General features: G+C 39.0%; 2 protein-coding genes across 2 annotated transcripts; one reads left to right on the forward strand and one right to left on the reverse strand.

Moving 5' to 3' along the window:
* The first annotated feature begins 31 nt into the window (after window positions 1-31).
* On the forward strand, window positions 32-2,674 carry bnip1a (BCL2 interacting protein 1a). The gene is made up of 6 exons (XM_077609519.1): window positions 32-118; window positions 782-874; window positions 949-1,040; window positions 1,219-1,323; window positions 1,507-1,625; window positions 1,939-2,674. Exons 1-6 carry the CDS (start codon window positions 38-40, stop codon window positions 2,133-2,135), a joined length of 687 nt encoding a protein of 228 aa, XP_077465645.1. The 5' UTR covers window positions 32-37; the 3' UTR covers window positions 2,136-2,674.
* Window positions 2,675-4,642: 1,968 nt separating this feature from the next.
* Window positions 4,643-6,191, reverse strand: nkx2.5 (NK2 homeobox 5). The gene is made up of 2 exons (XM_077610043.1): window positions 5,852-6,191; window positions 4,643-5,223 (listed from the first exon to the last, which is right to left on the reverse strand). Exons 1-2 carry the CDS (start codon window positions 6,189-6,191, stop codon window positions 4,643-4,645), a joined length of 921 nt encoding a protein of 306 aa, XP_077466169.1.
* Window positions 6,192-10,544: the final 4,353 nt, after the last annotated feature.

The following is a 10,544-nucleotide window of genomic DNA, read 5'->3' on the forward strand; positions in this document are numbered from 1 at the left end:
TCATTCATATAATATCTACAGCGTCTACGTTGACAACATGGCTACTTCCGAAGTACACCTTCGAATATGTGAACAGGAAATTTTGAAATATGATCTGGAAGTGAAGGCTCTCATCCAGGTGCGATTTTTTTCTTTGGGTGGGCATATCGGATTGTGTTAGAACCTGGTGGTTTTTGACGTTGTCATTGCACTGAAACGTCTTTATTTAGCATTTCCTCTCCTGCGAGTCAAAATATGATGACGCGTAAACAGATGAAGCAGATGTTGACGACTGGGTTTCAGGCTCTCGTTATTTTCCCATTATAGTTGCAGAAAATCCGATTTTCTTTTTTTCTGTACATGTTTTTTTTTTTTTTGCCTTAAATGTCATTAAGAAATTGCCTCATTCATCCTTACCAACTTTTCAGGACTGATGCAAACTGGCAATGTTACACCAACCGAATATATATAAAGGTTCTATAAGATCCATTCTCTATTGTTATTACAAGATGATAGAGGATTATTGGCTAAATATAGTTCTAAAATTTGGATGTACACTGGCTTACATAATTTTTGCTTATTGAAAATGTTATATTACCAATATGCCCACATCATATGTAAAGTGGTAATTTCATAATAACACACATGGTGTCTGAGTGGTAAAGTTGTTCTGAGGAAGTTATAATTTTCGCCACAGGATTTCTGTGTTCTCACCATATTTCATTGGTTTTACTCCACTGAAGATTGTGCTTTTATTCATTTATTGCACAATTCTGCATCACATAAAAATGCTTTGTGTCAGGATATCAACGAGTGCAGAGGTCCTCAAAGCAAGTTAACGGAGCTCAACGGGGACGTGAAGAAGAGTTTCCACAATCTACGATTGCGCATACAAGTGAGAAGTTAAACCATAAACACCTAGTCATGAAGCCCTTTATATTTCGCTTTGCCTGATTTTCTTTTGGATAGAATTTAGAGCAAATGGCGATGGAGCAGGACAAAGAGTCCGACAGGCAAACATTAATTATTCAAGTTGAGGGACACAGGAAACAAATGCTCAGGTAACTTTTTTTAAATCACTATTTTTGCTGTGCTATTCTTCAGCACAGCACCAAAGAAGAGAATGATTAGAGAAAATGAATGGAATTTGTATCCCTTTTTAAGCGCCTATGCAAACATGCCAGTGGCTATGTTGTGAAAGGAATTGTGTGTGCGTGCATGTGTGTGTGTTTGTGGCAGCAACCAGACCGCCTGGAGGAAGTCCAACCTGGCCAGCAAGTTGTCAATCGACAATATGGAGAAGCAGGAGCTCCTTAATGGGGCTGATAGCGGCGCGAGACAGAGGTGAGGGGAAACAGAGTCAGGTTTCAGCTCGGGCAGACTGAAACTCGTACAGTGGAACCGCAATCCATTCTGGCATGCTTATTTTAGGGTTCTACAAACAGGGTATCAACATCAGAAGTTATTTTAAAATTTCAAAATTTAAAGTAAAAAAAAATCTCAAAATGTATTTTTGTCTTTTTTTAGAAAGGCTAGCAAGCAAGATCTGGCCCAGACGTCCAGTGACATCACAAAGAACCTGATGAGCATCAGTCGAATGATGGCCCAACAGGTTAATCAAAGCGAGGAGACCATGACCACGCTAGGTAAGACTCATAAATAGAAATACATTTGCCTCAAGATAATCAAGTGCGTCAGATAATTGGCTGCTGACCAATCTGCAGGAAAGCAGTGTAGAAAATAGACGAATGGAAGTGGTGCTGGGTGATAATCAAAAACAAACTTTATTCATATCACAGGCCTTTTTATATCTGTTAAAAAAAATCCAAAAAGTTGCTAAGTCAGTTTTTTCCGATATTATTCAGTCCTAAAATACAAAAAAACATGGAATGATGCTTGCCAGCCAAGCAAGTCTAACGTCCAACATGAGCATTTACATATTTTACATATTATTTCTAGCGACATCATCCCGGACCGTTCATGAGACCAATGACGAATTCAAGACCATGACTGGGACCATCCATCTTGGGAGGAAGCTCATCACCAAGTACAACCGCAGGGAGCTCACTGATAAACTGCTCATCTTCCTCGCGCTTGCCCTCTTCTTCGCCACTGTCTTCTACATCTTGAAGAAAAGACTTTTTCCCTTCTTTTGAGGACCACAAGCCATAACCAGGTAGCAGCACTTTCCCTTCGCCAGCAGAAACAACCTCAAATGGATGTTGTTGTGTGCTTCTGCTCGCTGTCATAGGTTCTATTTTTGAAAAGATGGACTTTAAACATAATGTGTCTTAATCTGGCATTTGTGCCACCTGTTCTCTTGAGATGCCAAAATCCACCACTGTGATAAATAGGTATGTCCCCTATCAGAAATCAGATAGGAATTTATCGGAAATCTGTTAAAATTTGTTAAAATCACCCTTTTATGTGATTACAATTTTGTGATAGGTCTACTCAAATTGGGTGCACCAAAGATATTTGAATATAGTACTTTTTCCGCCCCTACTTTATACATTTCCTGCATATCAGATGGGGACTCTGGATTGTCATATTTTCAAAATCAGGCGATTTTGAGTCACATGCAAAAATATGTGATTGGTACATCCCTAGTGATAAGTATGACATTGCCACTATACTTTAAGCCTGGGTTACTAAGACTCAAATATTATTTTAATAAAAGAAAGCTTTCATTGAACTATTGTGCATTTTAACTTTCTGAGTCATGTTAGCGCCTCAAAATGCACCTGTTAATCTGCACGTAGCCGTGTATTGCCTTGGACATATGTGAATGGCAGAGAGAGAACAGCACACATCCCTGTCTTTCTTCAGATAAGACCCGGAAAAGCAAACTCCTGTCCGTTTTTCCCCTCTCCAGTGTGGGCCGAGGGTGATGGTGGCGGATATTTTTGGTGTGTGTGGATTTGTTATCTGACGTTGCCTTTTCAGCACCTCGTAGGAGAGCGTGTCCAGAGAAGCCGCATGACCTCGCCGTACGCATCTCATGTTGCCATATTTTGATTTTTCTTCCCCTTAAAACACGAAGGTTATGAAATCATTGGCTGCCATTGACGGTCGTAGATGTTCGATTCACTTTGACCGGAAGGGTCGCAGCGATTGTTGGTATACAGCCTCTCCTAGTCAAAATGGATTGGAGGCCTTTCACCGTCAATGGCCCTGAATTGTTAAATCATGGAATAAACTTTATGCTGTCTAAACTTGGCAGTTTAATAAATAATATTCCTGACGTTCCAGTCTTATGCCTTCATGAATCAGAATTTTGAGCAAACCACTTCGATCGGTATTGTTTTCAAAAACAGTAAAAGTTTTTGCCCTTCATATAAGCATGAATAAGTCAAGGTCACGTACAGCCATCTCTCCCTGCCGGCTGCAGCCGTTCAACAAGTTGAGTGAGTGTACATGTAGCTGACAGCAAGTTGTAAAATATGTAAACTACTAACAACCTTTTAACCTTATTTAAGCACATTGAATGAAGTCTCATAATAGCCACTTGAACATTTTAACGTGACACAACCCATATGTACTGGGATGAGTGGGGTTACACCCTTCTCTTTAGTAAACTTGATCTTGTTCACTTGAATACAAATGAGATTTTATAATCAAGTACGAGTGGGAAAAAACATTTTGTTCAATAAGGTCTAACAGCTCTTTTTAACTCTGGGGTGCAGGATTTCACAATTTATCTACCACATCAGGTCTTTAACCAACTTAATATGTGCTTGTTTTAAAAACTAAATATTGACAAATAGTATAAATGAATTCAACAAAAATGACTGCAATGTTCATTGAACACCTCCTTTGGGATATGACAACTTGATGATACGTATTGTGATGTAGTAGAAACATAGTATTCTGTGTGGAACAAAATTGATTTAATTGTGAAGAATTTTGGGATACGTTTTAACCAACATAAAGGTGCAGTTTAAATCTGTTCACCTGTTCATGAAGCACAAATTATGATTTTTAAATATATATATATATATATATATATATATATATATATATATATATATATATATATATATATATATACTATATAGATCTTTACGAGGCACTCATGATTGCTACAACGAGGAATGAGCATTCACCCTCCTAGTCCAAATTAATTGGACTTCTATCAATATCAGAACCATGCAAGGAAAGCAAACTTTAGTATTACTTGGAGTAGACAGTATGAATTTTTCTTAAGAATATTAATTTATAAATTTATGATCATAAAATGATGTAAAAATAAAACATTTTGATACTATAATGAAATATAGAATTGTTTTCTCATATTGAAGTTACTTTTTAATTGTCAAAAAATAAACACGTGCTCTATAATGGTTTATAAAGATCTTAAACTTCAATAGGTGACCACTGTCTCCTAAAGGGTTAAATTGCAACTCCAATAATAAAACGTTCAACTCTGACTATTTTTCTTTGATTATGCTATAAAAGATTATTTTACTTCCATAGCAGAATTGGAACCATTTTCTTGTGCTCTTTATTTATTTTTATTTTTGATTATTTCGCTCTCATAACACAAAAGAAAAAATCCGAACAAAATAAAAACAATATTTTAGGACCGAAAAGTCATGGTTAAATATTTAAACAAAAGTGTTGATCCATACATGCAGTCAAATAAAGCAGCCGATTATTATTACTACCAAGTTCTAATGCCATGTAGCGAGGTCCCCCCGTTAGTGGGGGGAAAGGTGGGCTGCGCGTTGTTGAAGTCCCCCACGCCAAAGTTCACGTAATTGCCATTATTTGGGGCCCCCGTTTGCATGCCGGCCGAGGGGTAAGTGCAGGCATAGTTCGTGGCGCAGGTGGAGTTAAACTGCGGGTAGTTGTTGTAAGCGAAGTGGTTGACGTGAGCCACGCAGTAGGGCGGGTTGCACGCGCCGGCCTCGGCAGCCGACACGCACGGCTTGCCGTCCCGCACCAACACCGGCACCGACACCCTCCGGGGCGGCGGCAGGGACACCATCTCCAGGCTCTGGTCCTGCCTCTGCCGCTTGCACTTGTACCTCCGGTTCTGGAACCAGATCTTCACCTGGGTCGGGGTGAGTTTGAGGACCCCGGCGAGGTGGTCCCGTTCCGGGGCGGACAGGTAGCGCTGCTGCTTGAAGCGACGCTCCAGCTCGTAAACCTGAGCCTGCGAGAAGAGGATCCGCGGCTTCCGCCGTCGGCGGGCCTTCGGACGGTTAGGGTCGTCGGGCTTTGTGTCGTCTGGGGCATCGGCTGCCGGACTCGATTCTTCCAGGTCCAGTCAAGAAAACGCAAAAATTATTTCTTGGCACAAGAGCAATGTGTTTTTTTTGTGTCTATTTTGGATGCGTGCATGGCCTGACTTTTTTAATTGCAATTTTTACTATAAACCAATAAAATATCCAAAATATATATACCACATCGTGTTTTATAAAGGTCATTTGTCTTTTTTAAAAACGTTTCGCCCTTTTATTAGTCCATTTTATTGGCTGCCATCATAAAAAAGGTTCATAGGTTTGTTTGAGGTTATCATAATTAATTAGGATTTTCATTCAACTTGAGGGGGAAACTGAAGATCACTGTAGGATCAAATAATTAAACAAATGAGATATTTGGTGTCATTGACTTTCTGGGAAAAAAAACTGCCGATTATTTGGAATGAATTGAAAGTTTTGGTCTTGTCAACTGCCCCTCACATATTTACCTAATAACTTGATTCATTTGTTTGAGTTCATTATTTTCCACTTTGTAAAAGTCACCTGACTTGTGGAGATTAGTTGGAATTGTCCCCAAATTTTTCCAAATTACCTCAACCCCCCACCCCAAAATTACAATCTTGTGTTGAGGTGTTTCATGCCTTTCTTCTCCCAAGAAATTTGACTTTTTAACATCATCTCACCTTTTCCATTTTTCCCTTCCAACAGGCCTGCCGCTTCTTCTTTCGCTACCTCCATCTGCGTGAGCGGTTTCCCGTAAATGGCTGCAGCAAATTTGGGCTCCTGGTGATGGATCTCCTCATCGAAAAGTGGGACCCCCGTGGCCATGTCCCGCACGGGCTCGTGCTTCAGACGACCCAACGCACAGCAGAAGGACGGTGGGGTGGAGCTGCAAAAATCCATGCGAGAAGACAGCTCCAGAGAAGACATGAGCTCATGGCTGTGCTCCAGGTTTAATATATCCTTGACAGAGAAGGGAGTGGACGTGCTGGGGCTCGGAAACATCGCCAACGACTATTAAACTGTCATGTGGAGGCAACGAGAAGAAGACAAGTCCTTGTCCCTTACTGGCAATGTTTATCAGAAGAAAATATTTCTTTGGTAGACACCACACGCTGGTCCTCGGTGAAGCTCTCAGTCATTTTGAGCGTCAAAGTTACACACTTTTTGGTCTCTCTCTCTCTCTCTCTCTCTCTCTCTCTCTCTCTCTCTCTCTCTCTCTCCCCCCCCCCCCCCCTCCTCTCTGAGGGTGGGCATGCAAGAAAGGTCTCCACGGTGTACTTCCAAATGACATGGCTATGAGGTCTGACACATGTTGGGCCCCATGTTGTGATCCACAGCAAAGGAAGTCAGACTAATTGCAATGAACTGCTCTATATTACAATTGTGAGTGAAGCTCATAACAATTCCTGAAACTATTGATATACCAAGAAATGAATTAAAGGTCCTCCTCAATCTTGATTGTTGCCTTAGCAAGCACCAGCTCAATCGTCTAAACTCATAATGGTAATAATGTTCAGATTTTGCATGGACACTGTCCCAGAGGTCTTTGTAGGGCTACAGCATCATCATCATCAATACCTAATATCAGTGAAATTTGACACCTGGAATTAGTAATAGAATTCATCATTACCTAATACGAGTGAAATGTGACACTTGGAATGAATAGAATAAGTAAATCAATATTAGACATGGCTTTGTCTCAAACCACAAAAACAACACCACTTTTGCTTGTTTTTACACAGTTTTACACATATGTGCTGTTTTCTTCTCACTACCGAAATACAAAACAACAATTAGAACGTTTTGATATTGTGAAACACAAAACAGGAATATTAATAAAATTAATTATTTGACTTTGAAATTGATTTATTTACAAGCAGCTTTTCTTTCAACAAATTATACTTAATCTTTATAAATGGTATAGTAGCTGATTTATTATATACATTATATATTTATATTCCTGCACCTGCAGTTCTACATATTCCCACTTGCCTCATTACGATTGCTTCTTTATTATAATTACTAAAACATGTATGTACCCTTCTTTATTGAGAGGCTGGGTCAGTTCTAACGATAGTAACCCCCTCCCCTCTCACTATTTGGTTTGTCTGCACACTTTGGGTGTCATTTCGTCGCTCATCATAGACGAGGAAATGGGGCAGCCAAGAGGTCAAGAAATGGGGCAAACAAAAGGTTTGAACACGGAACCTGAAACCACAAGCTACACTCTCCGCCGTCTGCCTCCGAGAGATGCTGGAGCCACTGTCGGCCTTATCTGGACGTGATAACAGACGACAACAAACCTGGACACACACACAACACACACACACATCCACCCACCCATGCTGCCGGCTCACAAGTGCTATATGTGACACCCACAACACTGCAACCAAATCGACCCCCAATTTACGTGCCTGTGGTTTGCTTTTAATTTGGTGCACAATTAGATTTCATGTATTTATTTTCACAAGTAATTACATATGGTTCAACGTCATTGAAATATCATTATATGGAAAATGGTTTGGTGATTTTTCCATATCATTTGATGTTTTATTGATATTTATATAAATTCCCCTATGGTAAAGGATTATAATATGGATCAATGTTTTGCAATATAATCAATTTAATTGGTTCATGGGTTAATCAATTGATGTATTGGGTTTTTATTAATGTATTGATCCAGATCGATGTATTATTACACCCATAATATCCAGAAAAACTACAAACGTGAGTCTTATATAAATCATAATTCTTCACGTTTATTACTTTGCAATGTATATATTTTTTAAATATCGTCATCATTCTTGGTGCCACAAAACAACCTGACTCAAAGATGACATATTTAATCAATATTAAACATTTGAACGTTTATAGGGCACACATTTAACTCATTGACTGCCATTGACGATGTGAGGCGTCCAACTCATTTTGACCCTCCCATTGAAACATGAGCATTCACACCTCCCAATTTAAATTATATTGTTGTGAATGGAAGATAATAAGATAACTATAGGGAACTATAGCAACAGTATTGATGGGCTACAACCACTGAAAACGTCATTTTTCTTCTTCTTTTATAATGGTTTGAGAATTAAGATTTCCTTATTTTATAATGGTCGTCCTATTTATGGCACCCTTTCATTTTTTTCCAGAAAGAAATTGACTTTTATAAATATCTTAAATCATTATTTCTCATTTGTTTAGGTCCAACATTTGTTTATTTTTATTACTATTATTACTTTGGTATAGTAAATTGCCAAAGGTGTTAATACATGAAACAATACAGTCACGAATGATATGTTTTCTTTAATTTCTAACCTTCTGCTTCTATGACTAACTTTTTTTCTGATCACATCTGGCGAAAGTCATCCGACTACTTCCAATTCACAACTTGTTCACAATTTCAATCAGGATCAATAAAATCCCTAATAATGACTGCAGTAAAGTGGAGAAGAGTGTGCGTGCGCGCAAACTGCGTGCACTGACGCGTAAAGAGCGTGTCTGTGCGTGTGTGTGTGCTATTTGAGAGAAGCCGCTTAATGCGAGTGGAGACTGGGCCGGGAGACAGACAGTATTATCGTTTGTTTTATCTGTAGCGTTTAGCACAGCCACGGGCTAAATGGGTCCCTCTGGCTCCGACCTGGGCCGTGTTTATAGTTTTAAAGACTATTTGTGCGCCTCCGCAGCTGATGAATGGACGCGCAATCCTTCCGAGACGCGCAGAGTCAACACTGTCTTAATAATTGGCCCAATAAAGTAAACCCGAGAGTTGGCCACGTTTTTCGCTCGTCAAAAGTGGCGAACTGGCAGCCCGTCGGTGGAGAAAATGCTTGTAAGTTTTCATGTAAACTTCTGTGCCGACTGTAAATCCAACGTCTGGCATGTGTTTCATATCCTTAATGCTTCGTCCCCTTTGACCTTTTTTTTCGGTGGGACATCTTCAGTTCAGATAAAGATGCTGATAAGCTTGCTTAAAAACTTCCGCTGCACCAACGTGTGGGTGTTTTGAAATGTGTGTGCAAACGAGCTCTGGCCATTCTTGAAACAAAAATTCTAATAAAATCAAAATAAATGCTTTAAAATCAAAAGTATAAATGTATAGGTCCAAATTCAAATGTTTTGTTTTATACAACTTTAAGTAAATGAATGACTAAGTCATTGCAATTTATATAGGGGGGAAAGATATTTGCAATTGGTCAATTGATATTAGAAAATAATGTGTTGTAACTAACCAAACACTTGTGGACGGTGTGTGCCACCCAAAGCATACTGGAAAGTAATCAAATATAGTTTGAAACAATGAGATCAAATTGAATCAGTCACCTGAAATGCATTTTAATTTCACTTCAAATATGCCTTTGGTCAGTTTTTAGCTCTCCCAAAGCTATGAGTGTTGTCGATGACCTAATATGTTTGGACCTGACTGTACTTTAAACTGGATCCTCAAATTTACAACGTTGGAGAATTTAGTATCCAAATATATGACTTTTCACTTCATACCTGTACAACTTTGTAAAATTCCAAATTCAGTCTTCTATTATCTTCTATATTTCAGTTAAAATCTGTTTAAGCAACTCGAGGACTGCAATAGTTTCCCCTTCTATGAAACATAATTCTTTAATCGACCTTTAAATTCAGATGAACCATACTTGAGTCCCAACCTTAAATAAAAGTCCACTTGAACACGTCCCAAAGATGTACATTTCATTAGTCACCTGTTTTGAGACCATCCTATTTCCACAAAATTATGCAAAGACTGCAATGCACTTTGTTTCCCTCAATGCCTGCTATTGACGGCAATACACGTCCAATTTATTTGGGTACTGGTGATTCCAGCAAGTGTAAAACCCATGATCGCTTCTCTTTAAGTAACACTGCCACCAAGTGGCTCAGAATCTAAAACAAAAAAGAAATGACTAAAATTGTTTTCAAATAACACATTTAGCATTTGTTCTCATCCTTTATAATTCACTATTTTTTATATTTGGATTAAAGAGAAGCTCTAAAAAAGATAGAGATAAGGTGAAAAGTTCAGTTAAAAAAGCATGGAAAAATGAGCGTGAGATGAGAGAAGGCCTAAAGTTCATAACCCAGACTTGCACCTGTCCTGTTGCAACAAAGATCATCAACCACTGTATCATTTATCACACTAGTACACTGCTGTAACTTAAAGAATCCACTGATCTGGAGTCAGGTTGTAAGGGAAAATTATGATATTGACATTTATGTCAAGTGGCATCTGTCGACGCATCGTTTGCCTTGTGCGCAATGCTGCCTGCAGCTTCTTCATCATGTGACCTCCTTCATGATGGTCAGGGTCATAGTTTGGCAAGACTTCACACATAACTATACTGA

The sequence above is a fragment of the Stigmatopora argus genome, chromosome 9 (assembly GCF_051989625.1).
Source record: "Stigmatopora argus isolate UIUO_Sarg chromosome 9, RoL_Sarg_1.0, whole genome shotgun sequence".
In the NCBI taxonomy this organism is placed as follows: Eukaryota; Metazoa; Chordata; class Actinopteri; order Syngnathiformes; family Syngnathidae; genus Stigmatopora; species Stigmatopora argus.